The sequence below is a fragment of the Prunus avium genome, chromosome 1, assembly GCF_965620075.1.
Source record: "Prunus avium chromosome 1, drPruAviu1.hap1.1, whole genome shotgun sequence".
In the NCBI taxonomy this organism is placed as follows: Eukaryota; Viridiplantae; Streptophyta; class Magnoliopsida; order Rosales; family Rosaceae; genus Prunus; species Prunus avium.
In genome coordinates this window covers 23,438,237-23,457,810 of record NC_142284.1, presented here as the reverse complement: position 1 = coordinate 23,457,810, position 19,574 = coordinate 23,438,237, and the positions used below count along the sequence as shown (strand labels likewise).

Genomic DNA, 19,574 nt, shown 5'->3' with positions numbered 1-19,574 from the left:
TCTAAAATGGAGCTATCAGATTAATTGGGACACCAGATTTCTATGCCGTCATTACGTAGTCAAATGGTGGGACAAAGTTCTTTTAGGCCCTATAATCAATGAAGTTAATGCTGAATTTCCACCTATGCCAATGCCTTCTAAGCCAATCCAAGAAGCCTCTCCAAGTAGTTCGAATGCCTCCCTCAAAGGGAAATCTAAAAAGGAATTAACAGAGCTAGCAGAGCAACTTCTTGCTCAAGTTTCTCAAATGAAGGATGAAGACGAAGACGATGCCAGTCCAAAGTCCGAATCCTCCTCAAGCCAGATGCCTAATCAGCAATTCAGCCAAAAGCCTAAGCCTAGATGGTCAGATTATGTGCCCGACAGTCAAGATCCTTATGATCTCTCTGAAGATTGAAGCCTTCCAAGTCAAAGATGCCTCTGCCAAAGTTAAAGTAGCCGAAAGCAGAGTTAAAGTCCTTTCACCCATGTGAAAGCAGATGCCTTTCTGTTTCTCCAGAGTTAAAGCAAAGATGCCCATGCCTTTCAATTCAAAGATGTGCCCTTCAATTCAAAGATGCCCTGACAAGTTAAAGGTTTTTCAAAGATGCCCATGCCTTTCAATTCAAAGATGCCCATGCCCTTCAATTTAAAGTAGTCGAAAGCAAAGATGCCCTGACAAAGTTCAAAGTTAAATGTTTTTCACTTCAGTCAAAGTAGAAGTTAATTCAAAAGTTATTTTGTCCTCTTTTGTATGCCAAGACTTTAAATAGAAGCCTTTCGTCAGTTGTATCTCCAAGCTTTGTTTAGTAAGCATTGTAAGTTTCTTTCAGTTTTCAAAGTTCTCTCAGAGTTTGTAGACCTGAGGCAACTACAATAGTTGTGAGTGAGAGTGGAGTGTGAGTGTCCTGCGTGACATTGCTTGCTTTCATTGAACTAAGATTTCTGTAAGTTCTTACTTTGTTTTCAAAGCTTCCACAGTTAATAATATTTTCAATTAATATTATTTTCTGTGTTTATCTTTATAGTCCTTCAAATTTTAATTCATGTTAATTCAATTATTTTCATTAATTTGTATTCTCATTTTAATTAAATTTAGTGCTCTCATAATTTTTTATTTGTATAATTTATTCACCTACGTTAATTTTCTTTTGAGTTTATGATTAATTTATTAATTTCAATTTGCATCCATTCATTAATTTATTTTATTCATTATTTCTCTATTTTTTATTTGTTAGTTGCTCAAGTCATCTACCAAGTCAATTATTTAGTCATCCTCTCTATCATCTTCCGTAACTAACTAGTTCCTTTCTTCTTCCAAGTCTTCACTTCATTAAATACACATGCAAAGTCTTCAAGTCATTAAATATACATTAGCCAAACCCAACTCTAAGTCTTCCGTCTATTACTATATATATATATATATAATCTGTAAAACACCGATAATAAATAAACTATTCTTTGATAAGCAAATAATAAAAAGAAAAAAGAAAAACGAGGGTAAGTGCTTCCCTCCATATCTATATCCGAACCAAATTCCCTCCTTTCCTTTCCCTCGTTTTCTGCTCTCTCTCTCTCTCTCTCTCTCTCTCCCGCTTTTTTATTTTTCCCAAACACCAGATCTCACCTTCTCACCCACTCCACTCCCCCCACCTTCGCCTCCAAACTTTCCCTCCATTTTCTTCCCCCACTTCTTTTTTTCAATTCCCTCCAATTTCTCTCGATCTCTTCCTTTCTCCTTCCCTCCACCAAACCCACCAAAAAAAACCCGCCCAACCCACAATCCGGTTCGGGTCGCTGGATGTCGGGCTCTCGGGCTCATGACCCGCCGGCTCAACCGCCCCAGCCGATCATGCAGCAGGCCCTCAAGCGGCAGCTCGCCTTCTCCTCCATGAAACCGCCGTTTTCAGCTACAGCAGACTACCACGGCTTCGTTCCCGACCCTCGCCAACTCACTGATTCAGAAGCTTATGGCATATACGTTAAGACCTCTGTGAGTTTTTGTCTCATTAATCTTGGTTTTTCTTTTTACTGTTATTTGTTTATTTTTTTTGGACTATTTTGTTGGAGATCTGCATGATTAGTGAGTGTAATTACTCATTTGGGTTTTAGTTTACTGAAATTAGTTATTGGAATTAGTACTTAAGGTTAGGATTTGTGGAAATTGTTTGGTTTTTATGTTAATAATTGTGATTTTAGGTGAAATTGAAGATTGTATTAGTGTGTAATTACAGTTGTTCCTAATATCAGTTTTGACATGATCGATGAAGTATGTGGTATGGAAATTCTATTGGTGTGATTACAGTTGGGGAAGAATATGGTAGTCTTCACTCCCAATCAACAAGGGCAGATCTTATTGGTAAAAGAGGAAAAGAATGAAAAGGCACATTAGGTTTTTGGTAATTAGGTGCAAATAATGACTCGTCAACGATGCTGTTTACAGTTGTGCCTATAGTATTTTATTACAATCTAGAAATTAAAATCCTATTATGCCTGGACCCCTTACATTCACTAGTGGACTTGTGTTTGCATGGCAAGTGCATCGATTTACACTCTGGTATGTTTTGTACTTTGCTTGCGTTATGAGTAGTATTTTGGTGAGTTGAATGTATAGAAACTAATTGAGGTAGGTTTTCGTTTCCCAAGCTGGCTGTTTCATTGGGCCAGTATCATTAAAGCTTCTGAATCCACGATGAAATATGTATGATTTATAGAGTTGCTATTACTGTTCTATGTTACGTATACTTGCTGGCGTGATCTTTTAGTGGCAGTACTACCTTTTGAGAAAGTTGAAATGATTGTCTAGCATCTATTCGTAATCTAATTTTGGAGTGGTTCTGTGGGAGGTGCTTTTGCTCAGTAGCTCTTTTATTCGAAGAAACCCAAGTGCTTCTCCTTACATATTCACTTGGAAGCGCTTCTTGAGTAAACAGCTATCGAGCATTTCTCTAGGAATCACTACTATAACCCCATAAATCATTTGTTCTTTATTTCGGTCAAACACTAAAAGCAGACACTGCCAAAAGCAATTCCAAGCACACCCAATGCATTTTTCTATACACAACCAAAAGTTAAAAAAATTAAAGAAGCTGTCTGTGTCTCACTGGATTTGTTGGATTTGGTATTTGTTAGACCAATCTCTCCACACTATCTTGAACTAGGTTACAATCACTGTAGATGACTGAATAATTTAGTTCATCTCAGCCTCTGGATTCCTGTATGGTTTGAAGTGCTCAATGGTGCCAATTTTAAGGGTTGGTCGTAAATACCAGTCTTAACCTGCTAATGGGGGATGCTAGAGGTTAGCTGACCACAGATCGATCATAGCAGTATACACGATTTTGTGCTTCATAAAGAGCTTTTGCAAGTATGTTCTCGTAATCATTTGTCTGTGACATGCCTGATTATATCCAAGTGAGGCTACAAAAGATTGGAAATAGCAGCATAAGTATCTACGCACTTACATGATGAAGCTTTCCTTGTCTGAGGCAAAGTCAGACTTGAGACTATTTTGAAAAACAAAAGAACAAGAAGAAGAGTAACTTTTAATATTCTCTTTTCCTCTTGATGTATCCTTTCTTCCCAATAATTATTCATAGAAATCTAATGTATTGCCAACAAAGATATACATCCCTTAAAGTGTGGTTCTTTTTACAACAGAAGATAATAGACTATTTGGAATGGGAACAGTGCTGTCCCTGTTTAATCTGTTATCTTCTATTCTAGTTCTTGTCTTTTGGCATCGGGTCCCCTTTAAGGGTTTTAAGTTACTTCTTCACGTGAAGGGCCTGCCTCACTTCTTCTTAGGGCATGCTTCTTGAGGACGCTGATACAGTTGCACCCTTGTTGCGGAACTGGCTGGCTGTCCCAAGATTCTTTTGCTTTTCCTTCTTATGATTACCCCCCATGTTTACTGTATTTGAGTGTGAATACATATTGAATTATTCCAAAAATAAAGTTTGAAATGTTGCTTGATATGCGGTGTTTATTCTATTTAATAATCTTGTATTGTAAAGGAGTTCATGATGCCTTCTTGGCTGACTTACTGTCTGGGAGTTGGCATGTAAATGCTGGAGGTTGTACTGTTTAGACTCTTGTGTATTATGAATATTCATGTATCATATACAAGGTTTTTAGTACACACTTTTGAATAATTTATAGAGGAAATTTATAAATGTAAATTATCTAAGATGGTTTGGGAAATAAGAAAAGTAAAAACATTTGGTTTTACCTTAATAGTAATGATGTTTATTTCTCTGATGTGGCTTTGCAGATGTTAGAATGCACTAGAGATTAGCATGTATTTGTAGAATTATGGATTTATGAATCGTTCCATTTATAAGTTGGGAAGCTTCCAGTTTTCTTTGTAGAGCATAGTCCGCTTGAAACGTAGATTGGTTTGTATGATGTGCTAACATCTTTCCAGCTAATGTACCTGTATGCTTAATTATAATAATCATTCTCTTCATAGTCATTATGTATTTTCAATTGATCAATTATTTTCATTTTATAATTACTTATATGATATGGTTTGTTCATTTGATGCTAATTTTTTGAATAAACTGAATGGTGGATTAGCAGCTAAAACGGAAGAGTGATGCAGCAGATTACGAAGCTGAGTCTAGTGATAGGACAGCTGCTCCTGGATATACTGAAGTAGTTACCAGCCCCCTCCAGACTCCTGTGTCAAGCAAGGTGGGAAAGGCAAACAAAACATCAAGGCTGACAAAGTGCAGCAGATCTGGACCCCAGATTCCAGCTTCCAATGTGGGTGAGTGTTACTTAAATCTGTCAAGTGTGCTCCCATACTAGTAGTTCTATTATATATGTGAGGTAAGGTTTAATTGAGATTTGAAGAACGGATTAGTTGTGTTCCAAAAAGAATGAATTAGCTGATGCTATGAGAATTTATGGGATGTGTTTGCTTGATTACTCCCATCTAATCTGTATAATTGACAGGTTCTCCTTCTGGGGCTAATCTTACTCCGGCCGGACCTTGTCGTTTTGACAGCTCCCTAGGTAACAGAACGATTTCCTATGTTTTTTGTTAACTGATTTTGTCATTTAGTTATTTAGGTTCTTCATGAGAAAAGCAAGTTAATTTTTTCATTTGTTGTGCAAATATTACGGCAATGTCCTATTATTGCCATTCAGGTCTCTTAACAAAAAAGTTTATCAATCTGATCAAACATGCAGAAGATGGTATTCTGGATCTCAATAATGCTGCTGATACTTTAGAGGTGACTACTTTCCTATTTGTTGTAATGTATTCTATGTCAAGGATCTGTAAATTATAAGTGTTTTTTTTTTATGTAGGTGCAAAAGAGGCGGATATATGATATAACAAATGTTCTTGAAGGAATTGGTCTCATAGAAAAGAAGCTCAAAAATAGAATTCAGTGGAAGTAAGGGATTAGTTGTATTTGTTTCCTGAAATTTTAACAGCTATTTTTCCACTTTATTAAGTTGTAAATATTCAATTATCCACTGTACATTAGAAGTTACTCAAAATTGAGTGATTGGTTGATTAGGGGACTTGATGTTCTGCAAGCCTAATTGCAAAGTTATAATTTTCTAGGCCTTGAAGCAGTTGCCAAGAGAAAAAATTCAATTAGCCACAAAGTTTGGTATTACTGGAACCGTTGACCCTCCTGCTATTGCAATCAAGGGCACTCCTGAATATGTCCGTTCAGCCTGCGAAGCTAGCTTAAAGCGTCTTGGTGTGGACTACATTGATCTGTATTACCAACATCGGGTGGACACTTCAGTGCCTATAGAGGAAACTGTGTGTGATTCTCTTCCTTATTCAGCTGCAACCACCATAATTGTATAATGTTAGTAATTTAGTACTAAACTCTGCATGTTAGTTTGATTAGATACCTTTTTGTTTTCTTTCCGGAGTTTAGATTGGTGAGCTGAAGAAACTGGTGGAAGAAGGGAAAGTAAAGTACATCGGTTTATCAGAAGCTAGCCCGGACACAATAAGGAGGGCACACGCAGTTCATCCCATCACTGCTGTACAAATGGAGTGGTCCCTCTGGACTCGTGATATTGAGGAAGAGATTATTCCACTTTGCAGGCATGTTCAAAATCCTATTTGAGCTATGCAAAATTGGTCCTCTGAATTGGTATCATAATTCCATATGTAGTTAAGAGGGAAATGATTGTGCAAATGTTGTCAAACTCAAACTCTACCTATTATAACTCTAATATGTGTCAATCATTAGATGGTGTAATGTTATCACGTACAGGGAGCTTGGCATAGGTATAGTTCCGTATAGTCCTCTTGTAAAAAAGCCCTACCAGGTATTTGAAACAGTCCTCTTATCTATCACCTGTGGTTTGAATATTGCTCTGTTGTCTCACCTCTATTTTTCCATCCAAATTTCAGCTTCTGAATGTTTGGATTTTGAGGGAATATTTGGAGCTTGATATGCAAATCAATGATCCTCGAGAGAATTTCAAGTTTGATCTTGAGCGTATAATTGATGATTTTATATTTATGTGCTTTTTTGCTGGAAATGATTTTCTGCCCCACATGCCAACTTTGGAAATTCATGAGGTTCTACTAAACTTCATTGGTATGTAGTGATGGGAATACAATATGAAGCTCGAAACTAATTTTTTATGATAACTACTTATTTCCAGTGTGCAATTGACTTGCTGATGACTGTCTATAAGAAGGAATTCAAAAATCTCGGTGGTTATATGGTTGATATGCTCCGGGTATAACGTGATTAGCTTTGTTTCAGTTACATTTCTTCACCCTGAAAAAAAAATGTAGATAAGATCATGACCATGCCGCTTCTTTTGTGCTCAAAAGCAGGTCAATGACAAGAAATCAGGATACATCAAACTATCCAGGGTTGAGAAATTTATTCTTCTTGTTGGTGCTTATGAAGATAAAATTTTCAAGAAAAGATCAGAACTACGTGAGCGTAAACTCAGACGTCTTTTCCTTAATAAAGATTTTGTAAGTGCTTGTTGCTCAAGTATCATTCATCATTGACAATATTGCTTGTATTTGTCTATTTTTCCCATTATGAAACAAATGCTGAATTAATTGGTTGCCAGCTAGAGGATGAAATTGATGCTGGAAGTTCAACTACTGATTCAAGCAGTACTTGTGCATTGCCTAATGGAGAAGAATCCGAAGCTCTGTCACTTGGGACGTTTGAAAATCTGCGTTCTCAAGTACGCTGTTTTTTTTTTTTGGGTGTGTTTTCTTTTGTACCTGCGGGTTATTTTGCTTGATTACATACATATACATGGAATAAAGCAGTTTTACTATCTACTTTGTGACCTGCTGAAGTGTTTTTGGTATCATTTATATTGCATTTTTGCAGATAATAGGAAATACAAAGGAGTTTAAGCAGAAACTGAAAGATAGCATCAGAAGGAAATCTGATCTGTTTAAGAATGGTGATTTAGGGACGGACAAAGTATGAAGCATTCCCTTCTGAAACGTTTACATCCAAGCATATAAACAAATATTTTTACATGCTTTGCTGATTTCTTCCACAGGTACGATATGCTGCTGCAGGCTACAAGGAAAGATATTACAAATACAAATTTTCTGCTGAAGGGCCAGGGGATATTGAAAGCAAAAGAAAGCAAGTAGTATGTGTGGCTTTCATAAATTTTATCTTATACTTCTGTAGTCCCTAGGGTGTATTGTTTTCATGGTAAGATGATGATGACCGTGCTATAAGGGTAACGTTGGAATAGAACTTATAAAATAATATAAATAAGGGCCGGCTTACTATATGATAGTACTTTTTAGCATTTGAAGCTGTTATTGAGTTTTTTATTTATAATTTTTCAAAAAGAAGCTAATGGTTCGACTATTGTTTGAGTTTAAAAAAGATATTTAAAATTTTATTATTAGAAAGAAAAAAAGGGGTTAAATTTTAAGATATATATTAATATTTTTATGTAATATTTAGGGTCTTAAAACAAATATAATAGTCATCGAATGTTTGCATTTTTCGTACATATATCACTAAAATTTACATTGCATATATACTGAATACAACTCCGCGGAGCACCACAAATCGACATAGATAGAACTACAAAAACGCTATAGAAAGATATAATAGCCCTATACGAAATTGTGTCAACCGACGTTATAAAAACCAGAACTCTACCATAGCGTTTTTCACGTGCTATCGTAGGCCCCTTTTCCAGAGCGTTTTTCCAACACTGTGTTATCAGATTTTGTATAGCCAGATGGGCAAGAAAACTCTTATAGCTATAAGGAAAGATCATACAAATCATAACTCCAAGGATATAAAATGAACGCCCAAATATACTCCGACATAATTCAGGGGCAGGATCTTTGGAAAGCACCAATACATTTGGGCATGGGTTGCGACTAAACCCTAAACCCTAAACACTGAGACAACATTCTAAAATGAAATGGAAAAACAAATTGAGTGGTGATCATGTCATTCTCATGTCATTCGGAGCCATTAGATTAGAGTCTAGATTGTGGTATATTAGGATTGGGAATCTTTATGAACCTTCAAAAGAAATGAAACTTAGGTAAAACAAGCAACCTATAAATGAATTGCAGATGCTGATGAAGCGGCACTGAAGAAGAAAGGACTTTTATCTTCTTGCCAAAAATTGTTAATACAAGAACGGCCTGCAGCTTTTTATCTTATACATTTAGCCCAACATTATTTGATTCTTGAGTAGAATGCCCTGCTTAATTACCAAAAATATGGAATTGCAGAAATTGTGAAGCATAGGAAAAAGCTAGCAGATCGAAAATTCTTCAGCCTTCGGCCGTAAAATACAAAATAGATGAAATGTGTACAAAACAGTGCTTTTCTCGCTCTTTTGGCAGCCAAGCAAAGAGAGCTGTGTTAACTAGCTACCAGCGGGGCTTACCTTCAGTATCCCAACTACGTGGAACAAAGTGCGCACTCCCACTGGCTTGGGATGAACGGTTAGCAACAAAAGGTGAATAATGCTTCGAGGAGTCCTGATGGCCTCTACCGCGGCACTGACCATGTTGCCAAGCATGGTTTGTGTCAGGTGTGAAGCCATTTCTAGATGGCCAGAAAACATTGTTTGCTGACTGAACTCTTCCATTAGGCCTCCAGCCCTGGCTTGATGACGACTTCGATATTTTCAAATCCCTAAGGGTTCGTATTTGATCTCCTGAACCAGAACCAGCAACTCTCCACTTTTCATTACAAACAGGTGTCTCATTAAGAGAGGCTTTTTTGTATGCTACCGCACCGTTCGCTGAATATGAGCTAGATGACATTACTCTTTCACAAGGTAATCTTCCTGGAGCATGAAATCGGTCTCCAAAATCAGGACTTGCAATTGCTTTCCCTCTACCAGAACCCCATCCAGTGCCAGAAAATTTGTGTATCATGTTCGGAGAGCTAGAAGTGAATCTAGCATTGTTCCAGAAGCCTCGATTTCCCATATTATCTGGTTTTCTAAACCTTTCCTGAACAAGCTGACTGCTGCATTGCATTTCGTTATTGAACAATGAGTTCAAAGAGAAATTCGTAGATATAGATGTGAATAACAAATGGAAGACAGAGCAAGAAGCCAAAGAACCTGGTGCTGCGTGTGCTTCCCTGATATTCGTGCCATAGTTTTGTCTCCATAAGATCGTCTTCAGTGATGGTCTGCAAATGTAGATGGAAAATGTTACAAATTGGGCTTAATTATAACATGCCACTGAATTTCTCTTATGCTAGTTTAAGGACAGTATATTAGGTAGTGAGGACATTTAACTATTGAACTCGAAAATGCATCCCAACAATGTAGTTAGTTAGAATACCAAAAACTCATTAAGCCAGTGCTATATAGCAAGGAACTAATCATATCCGCAGTGGCAGAGCAGGTAATCCATCACATTAAACAGATACGAAAAGAAACATATATGCACGAGACCATTCAAGCTCATGAAAATAATTGCAAATTCTGAAAGTTCGGATACCTTGACAGGAAACTCTACACCAGCAAGGAAACGAGGCACATGTGGACAATCGTTTGGAAGCTCATATCGCACACATCTGTAACATAATCAAATTCATAAAACTTATCCTTCAGGACAGCAAAACATTTACAAGATCAAAATTAACGACTCGTTAGTTTGGTTACTCACAAGACAGAGTGTTCTTGAAGTTTATGATATCCTCTTTTAACACTGGAAGCATTCTCATGAAGACGTAAAAAACCACTAATTCCAGAACTGAAAAGGGGCAGAGAACTTATCAATAAACATTAACATTTGGAAAATACTGCAAAAGAGGTCCATGAAAGAACAAAGAAAAAGGCAAAGTAACAAAGACAAGACTTTAGAAAGATAATTGACCTACCACAAACTGTTGTCAATCTTGATGGGGCAGTTTTCCTTTGTAAACAGTGGGACAATCTGTGATGCCATATTGTGTGTGCTTAGAACAAATAATTGATCAACTTTTTCTTTATTCCTGTCTCTGCCTTCCCCCTACACATATTGTAACACAAACTGATAAGACATTTTATATATAAGAATGGAAAAGTATCTCATATCTTTAAGAAATTAAAATATATAAAAAAGTTTCATACCACCAACTCCTTCTCTAACTTTCTCGTTTCAGATAGATGCCGTTCTTCTTCTATAAAAGGAAGTTTGCAAATGCCCTTTTGGAGATGATAAAGTCAAAAACAATTTTAAAAGGTAAAAGAGAAAACAATCACTAGTTGAATCTCAGAAAATGGTCATATAAGGGAAGAAGAGAAGACAAACCTGCCATGTAAAGCGTTTCCCATCCATGTCAATTTCAAAATCTACAGATGAAACATAGCTTGCAATTAATTTCTATCAGATCCCATGGACTAACATAACTGATATTACAAAAGTGTACTTACCAGAAGGGTAAAAGTCAATAATGGTAGAACTCTCATCTGTCATAAGTGTCTGATAAACTTTCGGAAGTGCATGAGCACTACAAAGGAGAACATTTGTATTATTTTCTTGGAGAACTTGGTAAGACCAAACTTACAAAACAAAGAAACATAGTTACCTTCTGGGTGGTAACACAGCCATGAGAGTATCGATAGGTAAGAATGGGGAACCTTTTTCAAACTTAGGTTTCACTTGACCAAGGCCCTTTAGGTCGGAAGCAAATGGCGAATAATGGAAAGGATAAAACCTGATAGGATATTACAGTGAATGTAATGTAACACTACTTTTCATACCAATATCAAGTAAATAACTGAAGTCCATATTACATATGTCTTACCATGTCCATGATGGGGGACCAGAAAAATAGTACAAGAGAACCCAGAGCAGTCCTTCAGTGTAGTATTTAACCTAAAGTAAGTCAGCAATTGGAATTTGCAAATAAGGGGAAATCTAAAATTAAATGAATAAATAAAATATCTGTTAAAGACACAAGAAGAAAATGTACTACCAAAACCCTAAAAACCCTATTGGAATAACACAAGATCGCATCTAATTTTGTGTAGGGTTTGCAAACAATCAACCAAACAATTTATCAAAACTCAGAAAGATGAATAGTTTTGGTGCCGCCTTTGGCCCTCCATTCACAAAGAAAAAAGTGCAGCTTCTGTAAGAAACAAAAAAGAAAACATCTTGGGGACTACAGAAGTATAAGATAAAATTTATGAAAGCCACACATACTACTTGCTTTCTTTTGCTTTCAATATCCCCTGGCCCTTCAGCAGAAAATTTGTATTTGTAATATCTTTCCTTGTAGCCTGCAGCAGCATATTGTACCTGTGGAAGAAATCAGCAAAGCATGTAATAATATTTGTTTATATGCTTGGATGTAAACGTTTCAGAAGGGGATGCTTCATACTTTGTCCGTCCCTAAATCACCATTCTTAAACAGATCAGATTTCCTTCTGATGCTATCTTTCAGTTTCTGCTTAAACTCCTTTGTATTTCCTATTATCTGCAAAAATGCAATATAAATGATACCAAAAACACTTCAGCAGGTCACAAAGTAGATAGTAAAACTGCTTTATTCCATGTATATGTGTGTAATCAAGCAAAATAACCCGCAGGTACTAAAGAAAACACACCCAAAAAAAAAAAAACAGCGTACTTGAGAACGCATATTTTCAATCGTCCCAAGTGACAGAGCTTCGGATTCTTCTCCATTAGGCAATGCACAAGTACTGCTTGAATCAGTAGTTGAACTTCCAGCATCAATTTCATCCTCTAGCTGGCAACCAATTAATTCAGCATTTGTTTCATAATGGGAAAAATAGACAAATACAAGCAATATTGTCAATGATGAATGATACTTGAGCAACAAGCACTTACAAAATCTTTATTAAGGAAAAGACGTCTGAGTTTACGCTCACGTAGTTCTGATCTTTTCTTGAAAATTTTATCTTCATAAGCACCAACAAGAAGAATAAATTTCTCAACCCTGGATAGTTTGATGTATCCTGATTTCTTGTCATTGACCTGCTTTTGAGCACAAAAGAAGCGGCATGGTCATGATCTTATCTACATTTTTTTTTCAGGGTGAAGAAATGTAACTGAAACAAAGCTAATCACGTTATACCCGGAGCATATCAACCATATAACCACCGAGATTTTTGAATTCCTTCTTATAGACAGTCATCAGCAAGTCAACTGCACACTGGAAATAAGTAGTTATCATAAAAAATTAGTTTCGAGCTTCATATTGTATTCCCATCACTACATACCAATGAAGTTTAGTAGAACCTCATGAATTTCCAAAGTTGGCATGTGGGGCAGAAAATCATTTCCAGCCATAAAGCACATAAATATAAAATCATCAATTATACGCTCAAGAGCAAACTTGAAATTCTCTCGAGGATCATTGATTTGCATTTCAAGCTCCAAATATTCCCTCAAAATCCAAACATTCAGAAGCTGAAATTTGGATGGAAAAATAGAGGTGAGACAACAGAGCAATATTCAAACCACAGGTGATAGATAAGAGGACTGTTTCAAATACCTGGTAGGGCTTTTTTACAAGAGGACTATACGGAACTATACCTATGCCAAGCTCCCTGTACGTGATAACATTACACCATCTAATGATTGACACATATTAGAGTTATAATAGGTAGAGTTTGAGTTTGACAACATTTGCACAATCATTTCCCTCTTAACTACATATGGAATTATGATACCAATTCAGAGGACCAATTTTGCATAGCTCAAATAGGATTTTGAACATGCCTGCAAAGTGGAATAATCTCTTCCTCAATATCACGAGTCCAGAGGGACCACTCCATTTGTACAGCAGTGATGGGATGAACTGCGTGTGCCCTCCTTATTGTGTCCGGGCTAGCTTCTGATAAACCGATGTACTTTACTTTCCCTTCTTCCACCAGTTTCTTCAGCTCACCAATCTAAACTCCGGAAAGAAAACAAAAAGGTATCTAATCAAACTAACATGCAGAGTTTAGTACTAAATTACTAACATTATACAATTATGGTGGTTGCAGCTGAATAAGGAAGAGAATCACACACAGTTTCCTCTATAGGCACTGAAGTGTCCACCCGATGTTGGTAATACAGATCAATGTAGTCCACACCAAGACGCTTTAAGCTAGCTTCGCAGGCTGAACGGACATATTCAGGAGTGCCCTTGATTGCAATAGCAGGAGGGTCAACGGTTCCAGTAATACCAAACTTTGTGGCTAATTGAATTTTTTCTCTTGGCAACTGCTTCAAGGCCTAGAAAATTATAACTTTGCAATTAGGCTTGCAGAACATCAAGTCCCCTAATCAACCAATCACTCAATTTTGAGTAACTTCTAATGTACAGTGGATAATTGAATATTTACAACTTAATAAAGTGGAAAAATAGCTGTTAAAATTTCAGGAAACAAATACAACTAATCCCTTACTTCCACTGAATTCTATTTTTGAGCTTCTTTTCTATGAGACCAATTCCTTCAAGAACATTTGTTATATCATATATCCGCCTCTTTTGCACCTACATAAAAAAAAAACACTTATAATTTACAGATCCTTGACATAGAATACATTACAACAAATAGGAAAGTAGTCACCTCTAAAGTATCAGCAGCATTATTGAGATCCAGAATACCATCTTCTGCATGTTTGATCAGATTGATAAACTTTTTTGTTAAGAGACCTGAATGGCAATAATAGGACATTGCCGTAATATTTGCACAACAAATGAAAAAATTAACTTGCTTTTCTCATGAAGAACCTAAATAACTAAATGACAAAATCAGTTAACAAAAAACATAGGAAATCGTTCTGTTACCTAGGGAGCTGTCAAAACGACAAGGTCCGGCCGGAGTAAGATTAGCCCCAGAAGGAGAACCTGTCAATTATACAGATTAGATGGGAGTAATCAAGCAAACACATCCCATAAATTCTCATAGCATCAGCTAATTCATTCTTTTTGGAACACAACTAATCCGTTCTTCAAATCTCAATTAAACCTTACCTCACATATATAATAGAACTACTAGTATGGGAGCACACTTGACAGATTTAAGTAACACTCACCCACATTGGAAGCTGGAATCTGGGGTCCAGATCTGCTGCACTTTGTCAGCCTTGATGTTTTGTTTGCCTTTCCCACCTTGCTTGACACAGGAGTCTGGAGGGGGCTGGTAACTACTTCAGTATATCCAGGAGCAGCTGTCCTATCACTAGACTCAGCTTCGTAATCTGCCGCATCACTCTTCCGTTTTAGCTGCTAATCCACCATTCAGTTTATTCAAAAAATTAGCATCAAATGAACAAACCATATCATATAAGTAATTATAAAATGAAAATAATTGATCAATTGAAAATACATAATGACTATGAAGAGAATGATTATTATAATTAAGCATACAGGTACATTAGCTGGAAAGATGTTAGCACATCATACAAACCAATCTACGTTTCAAGCGGACTATGCTCTACAAAGAAAACTGGAAGCTTCCCAACTTATAAATGGAACGATTCATAAATCCATAATTCTACAAATACATGCTAATCTCTAGTGCATTCTAACATCTGCAAAGCCACATCAGAGAAATAAACATCATTACTATTAAGGTAAAACCAAATGTTTTTACTTTTCTTATTTCCCAAACCATCTTAGATAATTTACATTTATAAATTTCCTCTATAAATTATTCAAAAGTGTGTACTAAAAACCTTGTATATGATACATGAATATTCATAATACACAAGAGTCTAAACAGTACAACCTCCAGCATTTACATGCCAACTCCCAGACAGTAAGTCAGCCAAGAAGGCATCATGAACTCCTTTACAATACAAGATTATTAAATAGAATAAACACCGCATATCAAGCAACATTTCAAACTTTATTTTTGGAATAATTCAATATGTATTCACACTCAAATACAGTAAACATGGGGGGTAATCATAAGAAGGAAAAGCAAAAGAATCTTGGGACAGCCAGCCAGTTCCGCAACAAGGGTGCAACTGTATCAGCGTCCTCAAGAAGCATGCCCTAAGAAGAAGTGAGGCAGGCCCTTCACGTGAAGAAGTAACTTAAAACCCTTAAAGGGGACCCGATGCCAAAAGACAAGAACTAGAATAGAAGATAACAGATTAAACAGGGACAGCACTGTTCCCATTCCAAATAGTCTATTATCTTCTGTTGTAAAAAGAACCACACTTTAAGGGATGTATATCTTTGTTGGCAATACATTAGATTTCTATGAATAATTATTGGGAAGAAAGGATACATCAAGAGGAAAAGAGAATATTAAAAGTTACTCTTCTTCTTGTTCTTTTGTTTTTCAAAATAGTCTCAAGTCTGACTTTGCCTCAGACAAGGAAAGCTTCATCATGTAAGTGCGTAGATACTTATGCTGCTATTTCCAATCTTTTGTAGCCTCACTTGGATATAATCAGGCATGTCACAGACAAATGATTACGAGAACATACTTGCAAAAGCTCTTTATGAAGCACAAAATCGTGTATACTGCTATGATCGATCTGTGGTCAGCTAACCTCTAGCATCCCCCATTAGCAGGTTAAGACTGGTATTTACGACCAACCCTTAAAATTGGCACCATTGAGCACTTCAAACCATACAGGAATCCAGAGGCTGAGATGAACTAAATTATTCAGTCATCTACAGTGATTGTAACCTAGTTCAAGATAGTGTGGAGAGATTGGTCTAACAAATACCAAATCCAACAAATCCAGTGAGACACAGACAGCTTCTTTAATTTTTTTAACTTTTGGTTGTGTATAGAAAAATGCATTGGGTGTGCTTGGAATTGCTTTTGGCAGTGTCTGCTTTTAGTGTTTGACCGAAATAAAGAACAAATGATTTATGGGGTTATAGTAGTGATTCCTAGAGAAATGCTCGATAGCTGTTTACTCAAGAAGCGCTTCCAAGTGAATATGTAAGGAGAAGCACTTGGGTTTCTTCGAATAAAAGAGCTACTGAGCAAAAGCACCTCCCACAGAACCACTCCAAAATTAGATTACGAATAGATGCTAGACAATCATTTCAACTTTCTCAAAAGGTAGTACTGCCACTAAAAGATCACGCCAGCAAGTATACGTAACATAGAACAGTAATAGCAACTCTATAAATCATACATATTTCATCGTGGATTCAGAAGCTTTAATGATACTGGCCCAATGAAACAGCCAGCTTGGGAAACGAAAACCTACCTCAATTAGTTTCTATACATTCAACTCACCAAAATACTACTCATAACGCAAGCAAAGTACAAAACATACCAGAGTGTAAATCGATGCACTTGCCATGCAAACACAAGTCCACTAGTGAATGTAAGGGGTCCAGGCATAATAGGATTTTAATTTCTAGATTGTAATAAAATACTATAGGCACAACTGTAAACAGCATCGTTGACGAGTCATTATTTGCACCTAATTACCAAAAACCTAATGTGCCTTTTCATTCTTTTCCTCTTTTACCAATAAGATCTGCCCTTGTTGATTGGGAGTGAAGACTACCATATTCTTCCCCAACTGTAATCACACCAATAGAATTTCCATACCACATACTTCATCGATCATGTCAAAACTGATATTAGGAACAACTGTAATTACACACTAATACAATCTTCAATTTCACCTAAAATCACAATTATTAACATAAAAACCAAACAATTTCCACAAATCCTAACCTTAAGTACTAATTCCAATAACTAATTTCAGTAAACTAAAACCCAAATGAGTAATTACACTCACTAATCATGCAGATCTCCAACAAAATAGTCCAAAAAAAATAAACACATAAATACATAAACAAATAACAGTAAAAAGAAAAACCAAGATTTATGAGACAAAAACTCACAGAGGTCTTAACGTATATGCCATAAGCTTCTGAATCAGTGAGTTGGCGAGGGTCGGGAACGAAGCCGTGGTAGTCTGCTGTAGCTGAAAACGGCGGTTTCATGGAGGAGAAGGCGAGCTGCCGCTTGAGGGCCTGCTGCATGATCGGCTGGGGCGGTTGAGCCGGCGGGTCATGAGCCCGAGAGCCCGACATCCAGCGACCGGAACCGGATTGTGGGTTGGGCGGGTTTTTTTTGGTGGGTTTGGTGGAGGGAAGGAGAAAGGAAGAGATCGAGAGAAATTGGAGGGAATTGAAAAAAAAAACGAAAAGAAAAAGTGGGGGGAGAAAATGGAGGGAAAGTTTGGAGGCGAAGGTGGGGGGAGTGGAGTGGGTGAGAAGGTGAGATCTGGTGTTTGGGAAAAATAAAAAAGCGGGAGAGAGAGAGAGAGAGAGAGAGAGAGCAGAAAACGAGGGAAAGGAAAGAAGGAGGGAATTTGGTTCGGATATAGATATGGAGGGAAGCACTTACCCTCGTTTTTCTTTTTTCTTTTTATTATTTGCTTATCAAAGAATAGTTTATTTATTATCGGTGTTTTACAGATTATATATATATATATATATATATGTATATATATATATATATTTTTTGTGTTATACAAATATCAGGAAATGTCTAACCAATTATATTGTGACTGCAAAGTCCAATGTTTTTAATTTGAGTACCATTCAATATACATGGGACATGTAAAAATATTCTCCAATACACATTGTACATAAAAATAAAATATTTCCACATGCCATATGTATATTGGATGATTATAAAAATTTCTCCATCTCAATACCCAAAATAGTTTTGCATGTAATTGTTAACATGTCACCCATATGGATATGAGATTGGTTGACGTTGCCCTTGTGTGAGCATTGTGGGTTTTTTTTTCCCATTCCATGTACATTCTTGATATTATCGATATTGATACTTTGTCCAAATGCTGATGAAGAGAGAGTGAAATTTTGGGGGCCGAAATTTTTCCGATATTATCCTTGGAATTATCGATAATTAGATGGATAGGTTCCAAAATATCCTCCTCCCGAAAAAGCAATAATATTGGTCATTTCAATTGATATTATCGATATTTTAGATCTTGATAAGAACCAAGTTCCCAGCCAAGTTGCCAGGCCAGCGAATGCTATTTTTTTTTTAATACCTAAATACCTTCCAATTGTACTTGGGGAATGCCCAACACAGAAGAAATAGCTTCTTTTCTAGGTCCAATAATTGACGGATGCGTAAAAGATATGTAAATGCGACTTGGTAATGATTTGTAAACCTGATGTGATGTTGCTACTATCGTGGTGAACATGAGAAACTTTCATATCATGAAAATTCAAATGTAAATAATTTTGAAGCATCTTCTACGGATTGTAAAGTTGGGGTTTTATTTTTATCCAAACTCTAATTTAATTTCTCCAAACTCTAATTTTCATCAATCGGAGGTTTGAGATGCTTCATTCAAATATAAATTTGTGGTATCCTACAACTCATGATATATACTCAAATTCCAATCCAGTAATACTAAACAATGATCTAGTTCAAAGCAAATCTTTCTTTCCCCCCAAATATTTATTTTAAGTACATCACCTTCACTATCTACTTGAATAAATGGGCTAGATCAGGATCAGCCAAGTCCACATCCAACCATCCATTCAGATGCATGTACTCAATATAATGATCTGGGGGCTTCACAGCACGAGGTTTAGCTGGTGTAAAGCCGTGAATCCTCTCAAGATCTCGAGCAAGCCACCTAACATATGTACGGTCCAACGGAGAACAACTTTCAAGAAAATTTCTTCGCTTTCTTGCTTCACAGGCTTGTTTCCCATGTTTGGAGAACCTGCCCAGCTTCAGAAAATGCAGTCAGTTAGTTGATGGCACATAAATTTAATCAGTGAAAAAACAACGGCACAACCTAGGGAGATTCACTATTATACCCAATATAGGAGCCCAAATTATACAAAAAACCCTATATGAAGTGGATTTTAGAAACACACCTAAAGCCTATTTACAACATAACAAAAAGGCTTTTAACTTCTTTTAAATTGCAAAACTGCTATTGATTTCTTAAAAAAAACCCAACCCCAAAACCTCATAAAAAAAACCCAAAACACTCAATAGGGCATCAAAGTAATTTAATAATCAAAATTAAATTCAATAGGGCCAGCTATCATTTTTTGGGTGTTTTTTGGGTTTGTTTATAGAAATTAAATGGTGCAGGGTTTATTTATAGTTTTAGTGCTAAGAATGAGTATATGACT

General features: G+C 36.5%; 4 protein-coding genes and 1 pseudogene across 6 annotated transcripts; 2 read left to right on the top strand and 3 right to left on the bottom strand.

Moving 5' to 3' along the window:
* The first annotated feature begins 1,476 nt into the window (after nt 1-1,476).
* LOC148297621 (transcription factor E2FB-like) lies at nt 1,477-5,699 on the top strand. Of its 3 annotated transcripts, none has more exons than XM_088244126.1 (6): nt 1,477-1,972; nt 4,558-4,750; nt 4,939-4,998; nt 5,176-5,219; nt 5,296-5,384; nt 5,558-5,699. In XM_088244126.1, exons 1-6 carry the CDS (start codon nt 1,781-1,783, stop codon nt 5,562-5,564), a joined length of 585 nt encoding a protein of 194 aa, XP_088100252.1. In that variant the 5' UTR covers nt 1,477-1,780; the 3' UTR covers nt 5,565-5,699. The 3 variants fall into 3 exon arrangements, with proteins under 3 accessions (XP_088100252.1, XP_088100247.1, XP_088100250.1); XM_088244121.1 differs by having other exon boundaries at nt 1,482-1,972; nt 5,134-5,219; XM_088244124.1 differs by having other exon boundaries at nt 1,483-1,972; nt 4,561-4,750; nt 5,134-5,219.
* LOC110744342 (5'-3' exoribonuclease 3-like) lies at nt 5,630-7,746 on the top strand. Its single transcript, XM_088244111.1, has 9 exons — nt 5,630-5,764; nt 5,886-6,058; nt 6,207-6,285; nt 6,371-6,541; nt 6,628-6,705; nt 6,806-6,952; nt 7,054-7,173; nt 7,326-7,421; nt 7,504-7,746. Exons 2-9 carry the CDS (start codon nt 6,003-6,005, stop codon nt 7,645-7,647), a joined length of 891 nt encoding a protein of 296 aa, XP_088100237.1. The 5' UTR covers nt 5,630-5,764; nt 5,886-6,002; the 3' UTR covers nt 7,648-7,746.
* A 973-nt stretch (nt 7,747-8,719) lies between these two features.
* Nucleotides 8,720-13,608, bottom strand: LOC110744341 (5'-3' exoribonuclease 3-like). The gene is made up of 19 exons (XM_088244103.1): nt 13,475-13,608; nt 13,181-13,353; nt 12,954-13,032; nt 12,679-12,868; nt 12,534-12,604; nt 12,287-12,433; nt 12,066-12,185; nt 11,817-11,912; nt 11,639-11,734; nt 11,238-11,308; nt 11,019-11,147; nt 10,864-10,940; nt 10,742-10,782; nt 10,561-10,635; nt 10,329-10,459; nt 10,115-10,201; nt 9,947-10,022; nt 9,562-9,632; nt 8,720-9,464 (listed from the first exon to the last, which is right to left on the bottom strand). Exons 2-19 carry the CDS (start codon nt 13,234-13,236, stop codon nt 8,858-8,860), a joined length of 2,220 nt encoding a protein of 739 aa, XP_088100229.1. The 5' UTR covers nt 13,237-13,353; nt 13,475-13,608; the 3' UTR covers nt 8,720-8,857.
* LOC148297620 (transcription factor E2FB-like) lies at nt 13,540-17,769 on the bottom strand. Its single transcript, XM_088244115.1, has 6 exons — nt 17,283-17,769; nt 14,489-14,681; nt 14,241-14,300; nt 14,020-14,105; nt 13,855-13,943; nt 13,540-13,681 (listed from the first exon to the last, which is right to left on the bottom strand). The coding sequence occupies exons 1-6, from the start codon at nt 17,472-17,474 to the stop codon at nt 13,675-13,677; spliced, it is 627 nt and encodes a 208-aa protein (XP_088100241.1). The 5' UTR covers nt 17,475-17,769; the 3' UTR covers nt 13,540-13,674.
* Nucleotides 17,770-18,876: 1,107 nt separating this feature from the next.
* LOC148297619 (uncharacterized) lies at nt 18,877-19,220 on the bottom strand (annotated as a pseudogene).
* Between the last annotated feature and the right edge of the window lie 354 nt (nt 19,221-19,574).